The sequence below is a fragment of the Argiope bruennichi genome, chromosome X1 (assembly GCF_947563725.1).
Source record: "Argiope bruennichi chromosome X1, qqArgBrue1.1, whole genome shotgun sequence".
Taxonomy (NCBI): Eukaryota; Metazoa; Arthropoda; class Arachnida; order Araneae; family Araneidae; genus Argiope; species Argiope bruennichi.
This window is the reverse complement of record NC_079162.1, coordinates 84,200,274-84,224,672: the sequence shown is the minus strand read 5'-3', so window position 1 is coordinate 84,224,672 and position 24,399 is coordinate 84,200,274. Positions and strand designations below refer to the sequence as shown.

Sequence of the window (24,399 nt, the reverse complement as noted above, 5' to 3'; positions counted from 1 at the left end):
TAAAGAATCAAATGCTTATTTTGCCTAAGATGAGATACGAACTTAAAAGTTATAAAATTAATATAATAGATACCTCCTGATATTTTGTATTTGATTCATTTTTCATAAAAATCTTTTTAAAACTAAATTTTTAAAAAAAACATTTTTTTTTTCAAAAACAAATAATTTTTTTTTAAACTTCTACTAAGCTGAAGAATAATTGAAAATCGAAAAATGCATGTAATATTTTTGATAATTCTGACATAAAGCGAACAAATATTAAAGTTGGAAGAATCTTTTGTAACAGTAATAGTTAGCATTTCATAAAATAGTCATGATAGTAAAGGAAACTCCAGACAAGTAAATCTTTTTAAACTGTCAGTAATTTAAAAATGCAAGCTCCATTTTTAAATTTATCAATAATTAAAGCTATTTCTTAAAGTAGTTTTGGGTACTTACAAAAAAATCTGTTAGCATTCTATAAGTTGTTTTCATGTTTACTATGAATGTTACAAAGCATTCTCAGAAAAATTGGTAGAAACTAAATATTTTTTACTTATAACTGTCTACATTTTTCATTCATTCGAAACAAGTTCCAAACTGTTTTATGCTATATTTTAAGTATTAATTTATTTAATTTATTTTTCTACTTTCATTTCTGTTTACAGTGGTAATTGTTCATACCATTCCCTAATTCTTTCCAGTTCAGTTTCTATGTGTTTAAGTATATGTTTGTAAGGAAAGGTCCCTTAAGCGCAGGGTGTTTTTAAAAAGACCGGGATATCTTTAAAAATCAATAATACGCAACGGATGAAAATGGAAATATTTCTTGAAGATAAAGAGAAAACACTGTCGAATTTAATTGTATAACGATGCAAGAATTTATTGGAAGCCTAATTATTCAAAATTCAATCCAAAAAATTGTCTTCAAATATCTGAGAGACGCGTTTGATGAGTTAAAATATTGTTCGTGTTACAAATGTTCACTAGAATAAACCAAAAAAAATACGATTTCTTTTCATATCGTTAGACCACGGAAAAGTTGCAAATTGATAAAAAAAATATAATGAGAAAAAAATTAATTAAATAAAGTGGGAATCTTCCGCTACCATATAGGGTTTAAAATTCGTAAAAAAGTAAAAAAAAATTAACCCTTTTTTTTCTTTTTAAATTTTTAAAATATTCCTCTATATGATTAATTTAGAATTAGTTGTTAAACACTAAGTGTTTTAATAATTAGGTAGATGACTTCCGGTTGCACAATTTCCACAAAATAAATAAAAAGAAATGCATAAGCTTCATTCATAATGCACTATTTGAAAATGGTATTTTTAGTTCTTAATCATCACCATATTTATCATACATCATATAGCTGATGAATTGCAATAGTTCGATGTATATGAATAGTAAAATGTTATTTAGATTTAAAAAATAAAAACATTATTTATTTTTTATACTTATAATAAAATATTTCAAAACTAAGCTCCAAATCAAAATTAATCTCCAAGCTTAGAATATAATTTGTTAGCAGAGATCTAAAGGCAAGAATTTTAAGTTCATACAAGAACGGAAGATATCAATCCATTTTAATAATTTTTTTCCCATTATTTTCTCATCAATTTGCAACTTTCTCGTGACCTTTTCGCAAACTTGTGGAATATTTTCATACTCATTTTTTCTCATATTATGAGAAATAGAATTTCATGCGGTGACGAGTATTGTTCTTCGTGATCTGATCATGGTATGTTCTAAAAACTCTATATAGGTAGCAAACAAACTTAAATTTAGATAATCAAATTAATCAACTTTCCCAAGCTTATATCCCCTCGGGGGGCACCTCGGACGAGGATGAGATGCTTCCTGCATGGTGGTTGGATCTCGCCACCCTGGTGGGTACACTAATAGGTGGGGTATCTGACTCCTCCCATCGATGACGGGACGGACTACCGAAGGGAAGGGTTGTACCGTGGCCGGTGATGGCCCTTAGGACTCAACCACAGTTCCCGCCAATGTTGCTGTTGTGACGGTCCGGTCATTCAGTTTTTATGGTTTAAATCCGTGTGCCTTCATGGCGGGTCGGAGAGTTGGATGGCTGACTTCCCAAGCTTATAAATTTAAAAAATATATATTTTAATGTGCAAATTAAGTAGCAAGCACAGTTAAACATTTCGGTGTTTTTTATTTATTCCTTTTTTGTAAACTTTTTTTCTCACTTTCTCAACATATTTTAAACGACAAAAAGTTCAGACTTCCCTGAGTTCGAAAAACTTATTTTTGAAATTATGTCTGTCAGCATGATAATTTAAAACTACTTTGGTTCTGACAGATAAAATTTTATATATGTTGTTTTCTCGATATATGGTATATGTTCCTCTTCGAACTTCCACACCAGCGGGAAGACGTTTGGCCCCGACGGATTTAATATGCATCAGACTCCGTTACATATTGGCTCTTCTACGGAATCGAACTTGAAACCCTCAGGTTTCGAAACTGAGACATTACTGCAACCGAGACCACCGTGGCCCAACTGCAAGTAGATCGAAGAAAGCTACATGAATAAAAACTAGAACGCAGATTTAACATCTAAAGTATAGACATGTTCATATCTGGAACCAAATCCATCAGGGGGTGGTTGACTGTCTGTCGGTCTGTACTTTCACAAGCAGGAAACGCGATAACTTAAAAACTCTATGATTTAAATATTTGAAATTTGGTATGTGATCTTGTGACGTCGATTGAAATTTTGATATCTTGTGACATGATTGTCAAATTTTAGTTTCATTCAGTCGGAAAAAATCATCTAAATTATTCACTCGGTTTTCTAACATTTGTGAATTAACCACCCAAAAACGATTAATCGTCAAAAATAGCTTTATATTAGGCTCTCTTGTTACTATTGTTCGCCAAAGACATGCAGTTAGTAATACACAAATATATTTATTAAATAACATGAGATAAAGTGTTGGAAGATCCACTGGTTACATTTAGATATTATTTCAATATTTTCTGATTTCAGTAATTGTTCATAGTTTAATCTCCGTAAAGAAATGACTACATAAAATGCTAGAAAAGACTAAGTTGAACAATTTAAAAAAATTTCTCAAAACCTTGCTTAAGGAAATTTTCCACCATTTATGACAGATATTCGTGTTCCGTGGAGCATAAAGAAATTCATAACTTGAACTCGATTTAAAATTCATATTTCTTTGCAAAGATGTACTTCCTTACAAAAGGTAAAATGCCAGCAGTTATGAATTATGTTATTCTCTGAAACACAAGGGAATTCATAATTTTAACACGATTTGAAACTCACATTCCTTACAAATGTTATATATTTTCTCTTTCCGTTTTTAACTCAAGTAAAACGCTTGGAACATAATTTCTATTTTCTTTGCTTGAATTCCTGTAACCAATTTAATAAATATATACATGTCCTCGCTTAGAGTATCAGGCATTAATCTGAGCATTTATCCTCAAATAAAAAAAATCAGAGTTAGCCTTATTAGATAAGATGGGAAATTATAAATGAAAATATGTTGGCATAATTTTAGGAATATCATTTAAGCACGTATGTGTATGCCGAAAAGCAGAATCGAAACTTATTAAATTAATTTCCTTTATAAAAACCTTTCAGAATTTAATTCAGACAATCAAGCATCTTATCTTAATTTCAAAGTTACTATTAAGCAGTTACGACAGGAATTTATCTCAAAGAAATGCATTTCATGAAGTAATCATTTTGCTTAAATTGGTAGAAATATGCGAAAATAAAAAAAAAAAACCTTAATTTGAGGTTTCTTCCCAAAACCTAAAAACCTATTTATATAATCTATTAAAGAAAATTTTAGATTTTTTATAAATCATTTTGTAGTTCAAATATAAAGCCTTTAATTAACAACCAAATTGAGTTGGTCATTCTGAGATTAATTCTAAAGAATGCTGGTAATTCAACAATCCAAATTGATATTTTATTTTTCTAAAGATGTGGATATTGATAGTAAACGAATTTTTTAATTTTTTTTAAATATTTCGCCTCCAGTTTTCAAAACAACATTCTATTAGACACGTTGACACCGAAGCAGTAATTAAATTTTCTTCCCATTTGATGGTTCATTTAACGATACCCAGCTTTCAATATGGAAATTATTGTGACTCGAATTCAAAACTACGAATTAACAAAAATTTAAATTAGTCACTGGATTATTTCATGTAAAGGACGGTAATATTCAATCAAATGATGTTTTCATTCTTTTTAAAACTATTACGATTATTAATACTGATAATTATTTTTATGTTGATGATGATGAGGAATATTTCTCCTTTTACGATAATAATGCAGGAAATGTAATGTATAATCCACCGTACTTTTATTATATATTTTCATCCAATATAAACTAATAAAAATTCCCATCCTATATGCAAGAAACTTTTTAAAAAGTTCATAAAATTAAACCAAGACAAACAGAGAGGAAATTCATTATTTAGAAACCATGCAAATTCTGAAACATCAGAACCTCATCCAGCCGATTACTAACCAGCCAAACTAAATACATTTCATCCAGTACAAAATCCTAGTTATAAATTTTCCTCCAATATAAAATAATAAAAATTCCCATCCTATAACACCTTAATGCAAGAAACTTTTTTAAAAGCTCTTAAAAACAATACAAGACAAACAGAGAGAAAAAACATTATTTAAAAAGCATGCAAACTATGAAATGTGAGAATATCGTCCAGCCGATTGCTAACCAGTCAGAAGAAATACTTTTCATCTAATACAAAATTCTAGTTACTCATTTTTCATCCAATATAAAATAATAAAAATTCGCTTCCTCTATATCCCTGAAAGAAGAAACTTTTTAATGAGCTCTTAAAAATAATACAAAACAAACAGAGAAAAAAATAATTATTTAGAAATCACGCAAACTATAAAATATGAGAACCTCATCCAACCGATTACTAACCAGTCAGAAGAAACCGAACTTTAAACACTAGTTAAGGATTTTCACGTTTTACCAGAAAGAATCACAGCCAAAATTCACTCAAATAATTCAAAAAGAAAAGACAGAGGGGGAAAAAAGATACCTTCACGGCTTGAAAATTCAAATCACCTACAGTCTGAAATCTATTCACTGAGCCCCAGCAATAACTTAATGAAGTCTGCATTACCCCGAGAGCTAATAACGGATATTAAAATGCCAAGAAGACAAAAATCAATGACATTTTATTACGGCATGCACTCAACACATAGTTATTCGATGGAATTCGAGTGAAGGTTGTTTTTGACACAATGCGATCATCTTTCATTCCTTTTTGAATTAATAATGAGAATGAGACTGGTAATAAGGCCTCCTAAGAGCACTAAATCACTCACTTCCTATACTTATGAATTATGGTCTATATTCGACGGACGTGACACCAATGGTAAATACACTAACACCTACAAAGTCTAAACTGTTAGCTTCGCCTCGTAATAGGTGTGGGCGGTACGTTAAAAACCAAAAGGGGTTGTTTTTCTATCCCCCATACCATCTATTGCTTGTCAAAAGATGTATAGTCAGCAAACACTGGGAAGGATTGCATTGACTAATAATTCAGATCTGCATTAAAATTTGATTAATCAATCATCAATCCGTTGCAGTTCGTCTATTTGTTTCAGCTGATTGCAGCAACCTAGCTGTTTCATTTACATCGATTGACAGGGATAAATGAATCAAAAGCTCTAATAAAAGATATTAGCTTTTGAATATTGATTTTTATTCGCATTGATCTTTTGCATACACAAATGATTCATTAGTAGTGTCAGCTCAGAATCACAGATTATGATTCCTCAACGGTTACTATCGATCAGATACTATCTATCCATTTCTCATTTGTGAATATACATTGTGGCAAGGAGGAAGTTATGAAAGGAAACGTTTTTATCTGAGGGGAAAATTGTGTCCTTTTTGCCTACAGATTTTCCGCAGATTCTCATAGATTTTTGTCTATAATGGATTGATAAATATGCTTACTATTATTTAAACTATTGGAGAAATTGATTCTGATAATCTTTTTATAAATATGTTATTAATTAGATATTATGTTAAATAAAAATATGTTATGCTAAAGTATGTTAATTAAAAATATGTTATGTTAAGTAAAAAAAATCTTATAATGTTTAAATATTTCCACTGATAGTAATATCTGAAAAATTAGTCTTCAAGCTTGACATTCCTTATCTTCAATTAATTTTCTGATTTTAACTTCACTGTTTATATTACTGTCATAAAATGTGACTACCGTGTTATCAATGATTAAATATGAGGCAAGTTTCTTTTTACATATATTCATATTTAAATAAACTTTTAGTACTTTATTTTCTTTTTATATGTTTCATTATATATTTCTGTATATATTACATACAATATATACCATACGTCCTATATATAAGGGATTGCCATCATATTTTAGTATTGATCCCTCTTTTGCCAAGTTCTTTTTTAAGCTCATGCCAAATAAAGGTCTGTGAATGCTTATTTGCTATTTAAGTCCATAATGCAAATCTGGAGATAATATTTTCCTAAATATCAATGCAAATCTGGAGATAATATTTTCCTGAATATCAATGCAAATCTGGAGATAATATTTTCCTGAATATCAACTCAATGGTCGGACTAGCAAAAAAGCTTGCCAATAGAGAAAATAGAAATAATTTTGATTTGTCAAAATAATTATAAAAGTATAATAACTGTATAATAAATTTGGTCGCATTTTTATATTTATGTGAAAGAAGAAAATGATATAATTAAGAAAATAAAATCACCTTTAAAAACTGACTGCCATTTAAAGGATTATCCCTGAATCATTTATTACTCAAAGGGTTTATTTTATTAAATTGCTTAAACTATATAATATAAACTTTTTTATTAGAATAAGATGAACCATTATGGATTCATTTACTTCTTGCTTTATTTATTTAGCACTTAAACCTCCCGATCAATACTTAGCATTTATGGCAACCCTATGTAAAAAGCCCTGTTATTCCATAGGATACCTACGCATGTTTTGCAAAACATAAAACATGAGAACGATTTAAATACGTTATATACTTCTACTAGGTATTTTATATAACACGTAGGCATTCTTTAAAATGGCAAATGCCACTTAAGCAAAAATGAAAAAAAAGGCTTTTTTTGTTGTTTTCTGCTATTGTTAAATATATTCACGTATGAATAACGTTTATTTTAACACTCCCAAACAAAGTGTAAAGTGCATAAGTAGGCGTTAAAAGTTACTTCCTCTGTGATATTTGAAACGAATCGGTGATGCATTTCAAACGTTGTCGATGTATCATTTAGAATTGTACAAAATGCCTATGATATGCATGAAATATTAATCGTTTCACACTTTGCCTAATAATAATAGACATTCTATAGAAATGTCGGATTTCTAATTTGGTCGGTAACATATATAATAACATCTCGCTATTTTCCGCACGGCAATCAGAATAATTAGCACAAATCTCTTATATATTAGTTCAAAATAAATTGCTTAGTGTATTCACCCTAGAAGGACTATGGAAAGCGCGAACTTTATGTAGATTAATTGTGTCAGGTCAAATGTCCTCTCGCTCTCATGTTCTAAAAGTTAAAAAAGGGTGTGTGTTTTTTTTGTTGTTGTTTTTTGACTAGAGCGCAAAATAACGATAGGAGCTGAAACATCGACTTTTCGCTGTTTAAATGACAGAAGAATTTTAAACAAAAAAGTTATAAATTTTAAAAAGATCTATAAAATGAGTTATTAGACATACGATAAATCAGTTAGAACAGGAGTCAATTTTTTTTAAAGTAAGCATTTAGGCAAATATTTTTGTTTCATTTTTTAAAAAAAATGTGAGAATACCTTTTAAAAAACACTTAAGCACGGATTATAAAGCAGGGAATAACTGGTGAAAATTTTAGATTGATATCTTCCTAATTTTTGAAAAATTTCCACTTTGTCGAAAAATGCCTATAAGTACTTTCCGATCCCTGAAAATTCGCCAACAGAAAAAAAAATTCTTAAACTAAAGGAGTTATTTTGCGATTACAAATGGTATTATAATGGTCAATTTTCAAAAAGATATGAGTGGTGAAAATTAAATTTAGAAAAAAAAATTATATATGGTGATTAATACTAGAAAGACATTTAAAAGTAGAATTCTTAAGCTTAACAGCCATCGGGAAAGAAATTCAGACTTGATAATTAAGACAAAAATATAATTTCAAATTTAATTTTCAGCATTATTTATTGAAAATCGACTATTAAATGCTTAATAAATACCACGACTGTAAGGTCAATTACACTGCACTGAAAAAGAATGAATAATACACATATAAATCATACATGTCAAAATACATAAAGTTTGTAGATATAATACCAACTGAGAAAGAAAAGGAAAACATATATTTATTTCCTTAATAGTAAGAAAATTAATATTTTTGAAGTATTTATATCATAATATTCCTTTTATAAATGCGTTCTATAAATATTGCTTTTATAAATGCATATATTCCTTTTATATTATTTACTTGAAAGATTTGTCTCAACAAACGAATATTGATTCGAATCGCTTATAGTCATTTTTGTGGAATATTAATTTTTTCCAACAATTCATGAGTTTTTGAAAAATTTCAGTTGCTACTTGTTTAATTGAGTTTCTTTTTAAATTAAAATTATTTCAATAGGTAAAGTTTTTTAGCACCAAAGTAATTAATCTTGCTCTGAAACATGCCTTTCTGACATATCTTTTGTAAAGTTCAGAAATAATTCCTGTTTAGTGTTTTCTTTTGTATATTTCTGTCTTTACATACAAAAACACTTTCAAAAATTAATATTTTGATAATGCCTGTTCACTGTCATTATCAAATATTTAGTAGAAAAAAAAAAGCAGCCAGCAGTTCGTATTTTTATGCATTTTCAAAATTTATGTCAATTCTTGATCGAATTTTCAGGAAATTTTCATCAATTTATCAATAGAATTCAATTTAAAGGATTAATTAATTAAATTACAACATCCCCGAATCGAATAAAAATGCAATAACATTACATTAACACTTTTGCTTGTTAATCTACATTTCAGATAAAACAATTTGGTCGATATTCATGGTTTTTACCTCATGAAAATTAAATTTCCAAATTACAAGATAATCGTCAAACGATATTAAGCCTTTATCGAGCATTTATCTTGACAATTATGTTTTTTGTTCAATAAAGTAAATTTATTTACATTTTGATGAAAATTCAGACAGTTGTTCATTCACAACAAAACCGATTTCTTCCAACGTCATACTCATAATATAAATAAAGAGATGCAGTGATCAAGATAGGATTTTTTGTACCCTTTGCTTAAAGGCTACTTCAGATCTTTAAGATTCGCTTCTTTCATTTACTTTAAGATCAAAAGCTTTTTGATTAAATGACGGATAAGCATAAGATTTTACTTAAAGTATAAAGGCTTGCATCTCTATCCTCATGGAATTCTAGAAAATAATCCTAAGGTTGATTTATATTTCGAAATAATTCACTTTTATTATAATTTAAAAATCATTTCTTCAAGCATATTATAGTAGAAACTAAATGATCTACCCGATGTTTATTGGGATTAAAATCTTTTCATATATAATATGTTAACATAAAAAATACTTTTGCATAAAATATCACACAAATATTTTTATCGTTTGAAATATTTTTAATTAAAATTAGAATAGTACTAAACAATTTTTAGAAACCACTAATAGAAGATTTTCATCTAATTTAATTAATATTTGTTAAATCAATGCTTCACATTTTGTTTTCAAATGCTAAAATACAAGAATGGTTTTAAAAAAACATTTTGAGGAAATCGATTAAATTGCTGATTCATTGTTAACAAAAAAATATGAAAATAAACCAAAACAACATTTGTTACTGGTAAACATTGTTAAACGTCTATTTTTAGAGTCTTCCTTTAGAATTTTATCTAATGCCTTCTGGAAATAGTTTTTCTTATAAATTCTTATTTTTCAACAATAACAAAAATTTTATTTGCATGTGAAAGATTTATGTTTCAAGCTTTCGTTTGAATTTCAGCGGTAAGCATATTTTCTTTTAGGCATCATTTTACATCATTATTTTAAACAAAGAGAAACTTTGTCTAAAAATATATATTAAAATGAAAGAAAATTTTAAAAAATAGTGACAGAGCAGTTCAAATTCTTAGTATTGCCTCGCAAAGGAATATATATAAATATCCTTATTTCAAAATCGTCTGCATTAAACTATTTTTTAAATTATTAATATTTGAAGAAAAGATTGCACAGGAACTAAACTGATATAGAAAATGTAAAATTTTGTATTTGAAGATAGTTTAAAGATATGGTTTCTGTAATAAAATCTATCGAAGTTACTTAGGAAAAACATAGAAATCTTTGTTTCACAATGGCTGAAGCAGCTGCATTTGCTTGCAAAAGATTTACTTTTCTGTGCTCCATTTAAGTTTGAGTCTAATCATCGCTAAAGCACTTTTTTTAACGCCAGCAACCAAAACACAAGAAGTTTTGTATAAAATAAAGGAGAAATTAAAAAAAATAGTGGTAGAATAGTTCAAAGTCTCACTGTTCCTCAACAAAGGAATATCAAAATCATCTAGTTAGGTTTTAATTTTTTTTATAGCAATTGAAGGAAAAAATTGCACAGAAACAAAACTGATTTCGTTGAAACAGTGTCTTTTGAGATGATGCAAAAATAATTTTTCCGCCAAAATTACAATAAAAAAGTCAAGATGTTGAGTAATTTCTAATTAGTTGAGTATTTAAGTAATTTTAGTACTTTGGAAAATTTGCAGTATTCTGTCTCTTATCTTATATATTAAATCTGCAAAATTTAAATGAATTCGGCCAAGTTGTTTTGAAGGAGATAGGGAACATTCATGCATGCATACATATATAATTACAATGACTTTTATTAACATTAAAATAGAAATTAAAGTATTTTGAAATCCAATCCCGTGCAAATAGAAAATATCCCGATATATTTAGTAACAATTCTTTTTGGGTCTGAAAGAAGTGAAACATCCATAACAGAGCATTAATTAAGAGAAATACATACTATTTTTACCATTGTGTTAGACAACTAAAAAAGTTATTCTTTTCTGTACGCTACAAACATAAAGAATTTAATTCTTTATAAAATGGCAGTCTTTATTGTTCTTCAATCTTCATTAAACGTCAAGAATTTAGTTTAAATGTAGAAATCTAAAATTAATTCATAAGCAAACTGCTCAAATAATGTTAATATTTGTGATAGTGATGGTTCTAATTCGCTTGATCTAGTAAAATTACCGTAGCCCATGATTCAAGAAGATATGAAGACAGTTTTTCTTTATTTTCGATTGACTATAAAAAAAAAACAAGAGTAATGACCAAAATGAAATTATTGCCAAAAATTGCAGACATGGTTATTTTTCGACAGTGCAGACCTGGTTACTTTTCGAGATAATCACAGTGAAGATTCAAAAATTCGCCATGTCTACGGATCAATCCTTCTATCCCTCTCTGAGAAACGTTGCCGCTTGTCATATCGGTGGATCAAGATTCTTATACTTTCTTCAAAGAAACGTTGTCATTAATCATATCGGTAGATATGGTTTCCTATATCTCTGCGAAAACATTACCGCCTGTGATTTGAGATGGGTTTTAACGCTCCCTTGAAGTTCCTCATCAGTCTGAAATATTATTTTGGCATCCAACCATTTATTCAATACAGGAAAGAGATGAAAATTACGTAACATTTGCTAAGAGAGCGCAATATTGTCACAATCTTGTTCAACGAGATGATGATTGAAGAAGAATGAAATGGAAAATGTTGGAATGTCAGGCAATGGATTGGCCAACTAGATTGCCGAAATTGCATCTCTGGGGGTTGAATCTTTAGATATTTCTGCTCCTTAAAAGAAAGAAAATTTTAAAAAATACTTCCCGGCCAATAAGGAGTTCAATAAGGAACGTCAAAAACTGTCTCGCATTAGCGGCTCCAACATTCTTCAAAAACGGGATCGGAAACCTGGTCGGCCGACATGACAAATGTTGAGATTCTTTCAAGATAGTGTATGCATTTCTAAATAAATTGATTTTGCATTCTGCATTTGTCTTTTTTATAGCCCATTGGAACTTGGGAAAAAAACCTCGTATTATGAAACGAATAGGTTAGTATAGGAATTAATGACACAAGAGCTAAACTTGACCTTTCTGTACTAATTTTAAAGGGATAATGTGACTTTTCCTGTTGGTCAAATTATCTTGGATCATTTACGTCATAACTGTGTATTTATTTTACAGGATGATTTATTTACATTTCTTTATGAATTAGATTCGCTTTCATTGTTTTTTTACTGTAGACCCAGGTTAAGAATTCAATGCGTATAAAATGTGAGGCGTGCTTGTAGAAAATTCCGAAAAAAATTATAATTGTAAAAATTGCTATGTTTAAATACTTTAAGAGTTTTATCTATCTTAATCTGTTAATGGTTCACTAGAATTCTTTAAAGTAGTTGCCAATCCTAAAACTGAATTCTATAGGACAAAGTGAAAAGAAACTTAACATCCAATCAGCAAGTGAACTCATTAGTTTTACTACTCAAATTGTCTGATTTTTCTTTTTGTTTTGTTTTGAGTGATATGCAGAAAATGATAAACTAATTTTTTCAAACCAAATAAACTATCCAATATTCATAAATTTCAAATTCATAACACATCTTTCCTCAGAACTACGTAACAAGGTTGAGAGCCGAGACCTCGCGCTTGTGAGTTCACCAAGCCGTACACGGGACACACAAAAATATACAGGGTATATAAACAAGCCTGAATGTTGCAAACTATTTTAGAATTGCCAACAGAGTATGGCCCACAAATTACACCAGTTAAAGTAGTAGTCATTTACGATGGGGATAAAACTAAATAGAATTGGCGAAAGAACATTCATGTCCTAATTGTTAACTTCAACATACTGATAGGTCATAGAACAGGATAGCTACCAGCTACTAATCAGCCAGGCTAAACTCAGTGAAGATTTTAGCATTGAAGCGCAAATTGTTCTATCATTTTTTTAATAATTCTGGTTAAAACCACAGTTAGAAAATCGAACTTATAACATTTTTTTTATGCAAGTGATATTTCTCACATACGCTTTGTCTTGAACAGCTAGTTCACTGTTGAGATAGTCTTTGTTTTGAATTCATTTTATTCTTCTGTAACTATGTATTGAGTAAATCATCTGAATATACAAAAAACAAAACAAAACGGTTAATAGACGCCTAAAGATTGAAGTTCTAAAACGTTATTTTTTGTGCACAAACTCATCAGATTATCACAAAAAATTAGAAGAAATATTATGAGTTTTGTAATTTCTCCAACAAGTTTTCCTCTAGTGTAAACTCAAAAGTGAAAGGTTACAAATATAGTTCAGATTTACAAAAAAATGATCGTAAAGAGAATAACAAATAAAAGGGTAATCTACTCAAATGTCGACTCGAAATAAAAGGATAATAAATAAAATGATGAGATTTTGGAAGTCACTGCCTCTGGACATTAAGACATAAAGAAATGTCATGATGGACTTATCGATAAAAAATATTTCCTCAGGGAAGAAATTCAACAGAAGCATTTCTATCAAAATTCCTGTAAAAACTGCAGCCCTCAGTAGAACAAAATTATTATAGAAAAAATATTGTGATACCTTGAACTTCATGATAGTTGTGGGCTATTTTTCGATGTCCTGGGCCACTTTCACAGAAATTTGAATTATATTTTAACGAAACTTATGTTTTGCTTTAACGATCAATTTTTAATCGAATCCAACTATTTGCATGACATAAAATAAAGATGAAATTATATATATATATATATATATATATATATATATATATATATATATATATATATATATATATATATATATATATATATATATATATATATATATATATATATATATATATATATATATATTCATCTTATTTTTATAATAACATCACACGTTTTTCTTCCGCCTTTTGTTGAAATATTGCGTAGCAAATTTAGAGCAGCAATTAAAAATTATTACTTCAAATTTGTGTTAACTTAACAAACTGAATTGATTTTATTTTCTTCGGAATAGAATACAGAATAATGCAATGATTATTGAATGCATCTAATACTGCTTTTAAACCTTTAAACGGTAACAAAATCCGCTCTTCCCCCCCCCCGAGATGATTTATTACTGAAAATATTCATATTTACAGAATTTCCTGAACTGTCGAGAAAATTAAAAATAATAGTTCATTTGTTTGAAATTAATTAAAAATCAAGAAATACCGTTTCTAGATGCATCGCAAAGGCGAACATCTCAATCAAATCACTGCAGCGACAAAAATAAATTGTTTAATTTAAAGACTTGATGATGAGGGTATTTTCATTTCTTGAAGCTTTAACAATAGAAACAAAAGTTTTAAGCATTAAACAAGATTATGAGATGATTTCTCCCAGGTTTTTTTTTCCGAATGTAAAAACCGTACAATTAAAAATAACTGTCACAGGTATTTCTTTGTGATTTCGCCATATTACATTAATTTACTCTACGCCATCTAAAATTTTATGCCACAAACGAACGTCTCAAATCCCTTTAATTTGTTATTTTATTTCTTACTTTTAATTACTTAGTGTACATGTTTTGTTAATTATTTAATTAATTAATTTAATTAGTGTGTGTGTGTGTGTGTGTGTGTGTGTGTGTGTGTGTGTGTGTGTGTGTGTGTGTGTGTGTGTGTGTGTGTGTGTGTGTGTGTTTGCTTTTAAAAAACTACTTCCATATCTTAACGAAATATATGCTCTGCTTTTGCAATGCTGGGATACAAGATACCAAATAATTAAAATCATAGTGATACCAACTTACCATAAACACGCATTTCGTCTTCAGATTTTGCTGTGCTAAAGGAAGGTGCTTCACCTGATACTTCACAGCCGTATAATCCTTCCGAATTGAGGTCTGTTGAAGTCAAAAGTACGTGACTACTGTTGGATCGGTCAAGCTGGAAAAGAATAGTAAGAATTAAATTCAGTTAACTAATACTACAATTCTTCTTATTTTTCACATACAAATTCAGTTGTGAATTTTTATTTATCTGAAGCAAAATATTCTTTCAAGTATTTGATCAGTACTTCAGATAGTAAACATATAAAAAAAAATTTGAAAACTTTCAGCACAAAATATTGTTAGCCATTTTTACACTCCTTCATTTAACTTATGCTATTTAATGTAATTTAGTTGTCTGTTTTTCTCTCACATCACATCTAATTGAGCTTTAAAATCTTGTGAGCATGTTTTTTCTAGATGAAAAGACATTATTTCTAAATTTTCAAAATTTGGCTATCATTTAAAGGTAACATTTAATTAAATATTGCTTTCATACACGTGGCGCCATCTAATAGTAAATTTTAGAACTATTCAATTCGATATTCCTTAATTTCACAATTAAGAATTATTAATTAAAGAAAACAGAGTCGAAAATAGTTAAAATAAAAATAATTTTTACTTTTATTATGTTAATAATGTTTATTATTTATCTTTTTTTTTTTTTTGGCCAAACGATGCCATTTGCAGAGACGGTATTGCGATATCATTTTAGGGTTTTGATTTATACCTTGATATACCTGTCTACAGCTTTTAAAGATTTATTACAGTCAGCTCTTGAGCAATATATTGTGCAATAGCGGTTACATCAAATTTCCAATTACCTAATGACGACAATATTTACTTTTTCAGTGAGTCATGGTTTTTTAATGAGTCTTGTTTCGACAAAAGCATTTCTTCATAGTCAAAATGTTCTTCTATTTTATGGTGTTTGGATGTATTGGATCTTTCGGCATGCATGTTGATATAAGTTTTGTTTTGTTATACTAATAACTCATTTTAAAATATCTCGCAGATTAAACAAAACAATCCTTTTGAAAGATTGCCAATGTGATAGTTTAGAGTGCTTTGAATATTCTTCAATAAATATATGAGACAAATTTCATTATTTTTTAAGAAAAACTTAGCTAAACCCATATTTATTATTTACGCAATTTTATTCCATTGGCAAACATAATTTTAAGAAAAAAGATATATTGACGAGAAATCCTTCGTATTTTCTTATGTTTTAAATTAAAAATTAATAAATTTATCTTCTGCATTAATTGAATTCATATATATTATTGAAAATTTATTATAAAAAATGCGTTTTATTATAGTCAATTACGTTAAACAATCACGGAAGATTTTGTTATTTTATTTATTGTTATTTTCAGAATTTTATGAAGGCCAAGAAATGTATAGTAAGCAAATTCAGAGTTAAAAATACCCTATTGAAATATTTTAATATTGTAATTTAAGTTAAACAAATAGAATTAAAACAAATTTAATATCTATAGAAAACTTAATTGGACAAAGATTAAGATAAAAAACAAAATAATGTGAACAAAATATTATAGGCTATAAAATTAGAAACTAATGGGTGTAAATAAGCAAAAACAATTATTTATTATTAATTTTATTAGTTAGTGAAAACAATATAACCAGAATGTTGGTTATATTAATTCTAAATGCATGCTTGGCAAAAACAGATAAGTTGCCAACCCTATAAATGCCGTGTTATTGATCTTTCTTGCAAATAAATTCTGCCTTTTTCTTTCAGTTTTCGGACAACATTTAATCTATTTGTAAACAATTAATTAATAACTCTTCTATCATATGTAAGAATTAGTAGCAATGCTTTGTGGATATCTTTTAACTATTATGGTGCAAAAGAGAAAGATAATTAAGAATTTATGATGAAACCACGATAATTGTTTTATTATTAAGGCATAATATTACAAGAATGGATATCATTTCTTTATATTTGTTAATAAACTTTCTGGAAGGGTAGTGAAAGTTAAACTTTTAAGTGCATATGCATTATTCGTGGATGTAAATTCCCATATATTTATCTAGCTGTAAACATTATAATATAGATCAGAGTATAAAATTATCAGAGAATAAGAAAAAATATGTGATAAAAATATGCAATAAATTTTTAATGCAGCACTCAAAATTGTCAGTCAATGTGAATTTGTTTCATGCAATGAGGAGTTTTCGATTTTTGTGGAATGTGTTATTTACTTCTCCTAGCCCTACATTTTGAATTTAACTTTTTCTAGAACATTTCATGAAACAAATTTATAATATCTAATTATCTTTTCATCTTATTCATGCTTTTTGAAGTCTAATTTAAATAATATCTTGAAAATAAAAGAGGTAGATTCTATTTACATCCATTGCTTCACACATATAAAAAATGCCCATGCCCCTAAATTTTAATAAAAGAATACAAAATTTATAACCAACACTTTCTCGTTTTTCAATAAAAAATGATATATGCATATCTCTTCGAACTGTCCAATATTTTTTTTTCTTAAATTTCAAATTCAGAAATAATAGTATAGAATTCTATGAGAAGCATAAGGATGATTGTAGGGATATTCAGAAAAGAGTATAATGTGAAGATTTGAAAAATCTGTAAGAGTATTCTTAATGAGAGTGAAGACTAACAATAATTACAAAATTAAGCATCCAAATACCTATTAATTGAACTGAAGATCTGCATACGTATATCTACATATTACGTCATTACAATACAGAGTAATTAGTTTTATTGCCTTTTTAAATGTTCATGGGCTTATTTAATTAATTTAACTTTTCCAATCTACAAAAACACATATGCTTAGAATATTTACTAATAATCAATAATCTCTTCTTAACAGATCGCCAACCAGCGGGAGATCTCTCATTAACACTTTCGCGTATACTCTCCAATGAAAGTCTGATCTGTCTCTTCTAGTATAAAATTGCAGACATTGGGATAAGGCCATGAAAGACTTGCATGGGAAAGTTAGATAGGTGAATATTAGATATGAAATATAGATGTTTGGCATGAATCTTTTACTGAATATGTTGGGAGAATATGTATTTCGTATACCTTTTCCCTAATCCATTATAACCAAAATTTTACACAGAATTACTGTTGTAGTCATAAGATCATAATCGAAATTCATTGATTTAAATCAATGCATTTATGAGTTATTGTGTTTACATGCACGCGAATTTACAGACTGATATACAGTCAAACCTTTTCCAGATTTGATTAAAAATTTGCAACAATCTACAGTTTAGATAAACCTGTGAATTAAATTTTATTTATATATATCCTTGAGTTTTGAAAATATAGATTTATCGATGCTTTTGAACAGATAGACAGATAGATTTTTTTTTAATAGACTTCATTCAAATTTTGATAGATTCTATGCTTTAGAATCGAAATTCTAAAGAATAGAAAAGATTCATCTATTCCTTAGAAATGAATTCATATTTTTATGTTGTTGACATGATGTAACATTTTTTATTTTTATGTTATTAGAAGTTTAACCAGCATGAAGATAATATAATTATGTAAAAAGATAACTATATTTTGAAAACTGTAAATTAAAAGAACGAACATTTCAGAGAGATCTTTTTTTTTAAATGAAATAATTCATTTTCCTGTTTTATCATAAGTTGGGGACAACTTTGCTCATTTTTGAGAAAAAATTATATTCACTATTAAATTCTAAAAATTGTAACAAAGGTAGCAATAATTTTATCGTACAGAAAACGACAACCTTAACAATAACGATAACATTTTTTTTTTTGAACGTTTTAACCATTACAACTTGTTTACAAGTTTCAATTAATGCTTTGGTTTTCAATTTGATGAACAAGTTTTTTTTTTTAAGTCAACTTGTGTGGTTCGAATAGCTCATTCGTTCAGATGTAATTTAAAACAGCTTATCTTGCTTCTGCATCTTCACTCGAAGAAGGCAAGATGCCAGACTTCATTCAGAAAAGATGAAAATAAGATCTTCGAACAAGTCCTTACTTGTTCAGGCTGAGGAATGCCTCTTGATACTCTTCGTGAATGAGTTTTTAGATTCTTCAAGGAAACATGTTCATCAGTTGATTAGAAAAGACCAATCCTTTCCAAGTAATTCTATGGCAATTCAAATTTTGGATGCGGGTAAATGGAAGAACAATCAGAAGAATGAACATAACAGCGAAGATCATCCTGGTTGTGCATTTTCTTAAAATGAGACATCTGATGAACATGATGAAATGTTAAAGGTCAATATGATCCACAACATTGAAGGTATGATTTTTCAAAATTAAAGCTTGGAATACTTGTTATGATAAAGTTATTGGGGAAAAACAGTATAAAGCATTTTTTTTATAAATGCAGCGATACTGCGAATTAGAGGTATCATATCTTTGTACAAACGATAGAAGAAAAACCTTTAATTCTTTGATGTTCATAATGAAGCTTTCCTGAATGTACAAAATGTCGTGTACATAATTGACCCTCCTCATAAGGAAAATTATAGGGAGTTGACTTTTTCTAAGGAAATTACAAACATTGTTTTTAGACTTTGAGATTTGTAAATTTGAAGCACGCCAATTTTTATTTTGGAATTTTTTATATATCTTTCTTATAATGAAAAACTAATACTAACTGGCGAAATTGCCCCATTTCCCAGGGAACTTCACCAATGCTGATTTTTAGTTTTCCAACATATAAATGCTCATTTTAAATATGAGTTTTCTGTAGAACGTAAAGCTTGTGAACTTGTGATTTGTGATGGTTTTGAAGTATCTTTATACGTTATTAGAAAAGAAAAATGGTGCAAAGTTTTCCCAACTTACATGTTTTATTTTTTCAATTTTATTTAATTTTCGTAGGAAATGTATTCTTGCTTAGCTCTTATTTTTATTTTTTATTTTTTGAAACCTAAGGTAGCATTAACTGTGGAATAGTAAATGTCACTGCATTCTCAGATTTTTAAAATATTTAAAAATTTAGACGCATTTTTGTTTTTGAGATATTTTCATTATGGCCTCCATTTTCTCATCTCACAAACCAGTATCTTCGTCGTTTTGTATTCCTAATCACTTCCCATTTTACTTCTAGCTGTATACTAATAATGCCGCAATAAATGTGTATTCTCTATGCAATAGCAACTTAGTTTTATACAATAGAAGTGTTTTGAATCGTATCCATTTTGAAATAAATGTAGCTGCCACTTTGGCGGAAAAAATTCAGATTTTGGATTTGAAGTGTATATTTTATTTAAGATGTTCTCAGTTTGAACTAACTGTTCTGACTTGCTTCAATTTTATCTAATGAGAAAATATTGTATAATAAAGCGTAAAATAAATCTTGAAAAATGCGAGATTTAACAGGATAATCCTTGCTGCATTTCCTGCTAGAATGTGATCACCTTAGTAGGATTAGTATGGATATATCAGCTTGAAGAATCGATCAAGAGTTCGAAGAAATAAAAAAATTACGTCTTCACCTTCCTACAAATTTTAAAAAATAAATTACCTGATCAGTTCTGGATAATAATTATGCTTTTATTTTTCAGTGAATTTTGCTCATTTTTACATCCTATATTCTTATAGCTCTTTTCTTGCAATCAACTGCACGGGTTTCAAAGTTTCACATAAAAAAAAATTGTAAAAAAAAAAGATTCACTTTCGCTCAAAATAGTTCCGAATTTAAACCAAAAAAATTCTTTCATTTTGAGTATCAGCTTCAGGAAATAATTTTACACTAACAGAAGCAAAAAATCGGATAGTTCAATATGTTTCAGGCGAAGAAAAATAGATTTAGATTTTAATCGAAGGATTAAAATGTATCAAACATTTTAAAGAAACATTTCATTTAATTATCTATTCGACAAACTTTTGGTAATGTGTTCTAGATATCGTCGGCTTGAAAGGCTATGCTTGAAAACAATGTAAAAGAACAATTCCATGCATTTTTTTTTTAATTTGTGCAAGTAATACAATGAAAGACATTTGACTCAAAACAAATAATTATTATCAATTTCTTTTTCAAAATAAATAAACATAACTGGGAAGGAATTTATTGTCTGACTTTATTGTGACTAATGGGGGGAGGGTAGGAAATGCGATCAATGAAATTAATTTATCATGATGTGAAAGAAAACAGTGTACTTTCCATTTTAATCTAAATCATGAATTAGTAGAGTTTAAATAACTTAATGTCTAGTAAAAATAAGGAATTTAAGACACAAGGAGAGCTTTAGGAGAATGCTTGTTTTTTAACAAGTCAGAGTTCCCAAAAAGTAAGTACAAATATATGCTGAATGTTATATACAGAGAATAACCTAAGATGGAATAAAATCGAATATTTAATTGCAAGAAACAGTGTTATCCCTCTATACGTTTCGAAAGAAAATTTTTCAGAAAAGTTCTCAAATCATTTTTTTTTTTTTTTTTTTTTTGCAAAAATAGATGTATTATAAAATCAAAAATTTTAAAAAAATTATGTAACGACATGACAAAGTTAATACTGCGATCTAATAAATAAATAATTAGTATATAGTTGCGATTTTCAAAATTTTAAATACATATGATATAATAAATTTTTGTCTTTCGCATATCATTTCATCTCGTTATCTCTTTCATCAAACTTCTTCATTCAATCCCTTTTCATCTTTACTTTAAAAAAGTTTTTGCAGTTACTCGGCGAAGCTTTGATTACAATATTTTCATTCATTTAATATTATACATTTGTTCTCAAACTGACATTAAATATGAATTTTAGAAAGCAAACCATAACTACATCTTGCATAATTGCTACGTTGCTAAACTATTTTCAAAGTAACCATATCTGACCTCCACAAAACCTAACCAGCAATTATACGCTTTGAAATATTTTGTTTTATAAATCAGAAAATAATACGTTATTAAATTCGATCTTTTTTTTATAATCATTTTATCCTCTTAAAGGAAGAGGCATTATATATACATAGAAAAGTAAGAGTTATACCTTGGAGAAATTGTTTTACAGTTTTATCTCTTTAAGTACATTTATAGAAATTATACTTCATTCACAGATTTCATACTAAAGCTAGATTTCGCTTCCCTTTTCCACCTTCTTCTTCTTCTTTTACTTATTGTATTTAAAATTTGACTGTAAAGTTTCATTCTTGAAAGTTTTCAAAATGACTAGTATAATTTTTAAAAAAAAGAAAGAAAGAAAATTCTAATTATATGCTTAGGCATATTTTGTACAGATATTAGGAATACAAAGAAAGTGTATCTTATCTCAATTTTTAAATCGCAAAGTGTTTATAATGTGTTTATTTTTTATATACTGAAGCATTACGTAACAAAAAAAATCGTTTTAATCTTTTTAATAAAATTTCGCATAATGGCAACTTTTTGAATGTTAAATTATTTTATGTTTCAATTTTTCTGTTTATCATAATCAAATAAAAATAAAATTCTTAGTAGTTGTTAGAATAGCTGTTAGTTATACAATATCTTTTAAAATTGTTATATCAACATTTTAAATGAATAAATTGCATCACTCCCTAAAAATATTTACTCACAAGAAATTATTTTATAGTGGACACAATAGGACAATGTGATTGTATTAAACTATATGACGTAAACACATTTTATGCTATTTCATGTTTTTTGAAGTAGAACCTCAATGCGTTGAATAAATATTTCTTTGATGTTATGCCAAAGAAAATTCAATTAACAATTCTCAATTTAAGGTAAAAATATTTTGATCCAACTGGAGTGGTCTTCACCAAAATCTCTCACTTAATCGAGGACCCTTCCTTCTCCTGAATAAAATTGGGTACCTTCTTGGCAGGGCCACGAATAATTTTCATGACAGTGGTGAAAAGTATAGATCTTTTTCAAAATATAGATCTTTTGCGTAAATCTAGCATTTTTACTGAATCATTAGCGAAAATATGAATTCTGAACGCCTTTTCGCCGACCGACTGACATAAAAAATTTGACAAAAAAAATTGTTGTTGTAGTCGCAAAATAGCATAACGAATGCCATTGATTTAAATAATTTCTTTCGTAAGTTATTATATTTACATGTATGAGAAAGTACAAACCGACAGATGACCAACCATTTAACGAATTTGCTTCAAAATTTGATATCTGTGTTTTAGATGTTAAACCTGTGTACCAATATTTTTATCTGCATAGCTCTTTACGTTTTGTAGTTATCGAATTCACTTGCAGTCGGCCAACCAGACAAATTCACTGTGAATGAATTTCGTTCAAAATTTAATAGAAAGCTACAAATGTGGTCGTAATTACATATTCCTAATAGCAAAAGTCCTAATAGAAAGCTACAAATGTGGTCGTAATTACATATTCCTAATAGCAAAGGTCCTAATAGAAAGCTACAAATGTGGTCGTAATTACATATTCCTAATAGCAAAAGTCCTAATAGAAAGCTGCAAATGTGGTCGTAATTACATATTCCTAATAGCAAAATGCCCAAAGCATTTTTGAGTTATAGTGTTCACAGACAGGCATGATGCCAAAAAGGTGTTCAGTGAGGTCTGAAATTGGAGATTTGTCAAAATCTCGAATTCGATGTTTTTGACTATTACAATACTTTCTCTATACTTCGTACGCTAGAAAATAAAAAAAAAGAAGTTGAACAAACAGTTGTATTTGGGTTTTTGATTTGGCGTTGTTCGTTTTAAACCATTATTGGCAGAGTAAATTTTCGAAAGACGAACCATCACAAATGACTACATAAAGCCCTCTTCACTACAAAATGGGCCGAATTATGGCTTGATACATCCCTATCTATCCATAAACTTTGCCATCTTGGATACCCGTTAAGCAAATCCTTGGGAGTGAGTCTTGAGATAAACAAAATTATATATTTTGTTCTTCCTATCTTTTCATTCCCGCTCTCTTTGGAGGGAGGAGGTAGAGAATAATGTGCACCATAGCAAACATTGATTTTGAGGAATGCTACAGTAGATCTCCAAGTACTAAACATGGATGTAAGGATCAATCAAACATGCTGATCAAAATAGCGAAAAATGCAACTCCCGCATCTAAATGCGTAGAAAATCTACCAGTTCTAGTCATCAACAATTCTTTTATGGTGATTTCAATATGCAGAGTTCAGTGGCCGTGTTTATTACCTGCATCTTAATTATTGATGATTAAGTTGCAGATGAAGATTGCAACTGATTCTTAATATTCCCCGAATAGCTAAAGAAATATGTAAAAATCAGAATGAGATAACTGGTAATTCTAATATGCAGAGAGGAGACATATTCGATTTTTCAAAAGTCATACTGATATATCGAATCTAACTCATAAGGTAGAATCAGAAAGAGAAAATTGACCTTAATTTTATTGACGAACTCTTATCTTAACTTCCTTTGAATTCTGGGGTAAATTAATAGAGTTCTCGGATATAGCCAATAACAAAAATTTTATTGACGAACTCTTATCTTAACTTCCTTTGATTTC

The 24,399-nt window shown here is 28.5% G+C and overlaps 1 protein-coding gene across 1 annotated transcript in view; it reads right to left on the bottom strand.

Moving 5' to 3' along the window:
* The window catches only part of LOC129958833 (uncharacterized), a 237,069-nt gene that overhangs the window by 54,049 nt on the left and 158,621 nt on the right, over positions 1 to 24,399 (bottom strand). Inside the window, exon 3 of the mRNA XM_056071546.1 lies at positions 14,908 to 15,043. Coding sequence (XP_055927521.1) covers positions 14,908 to 15,043 — 136 coding nt within the window. The remainder of the gene's footprint in view (positions 1 to 14,907; positions 15,044 to 24,399) is intronic.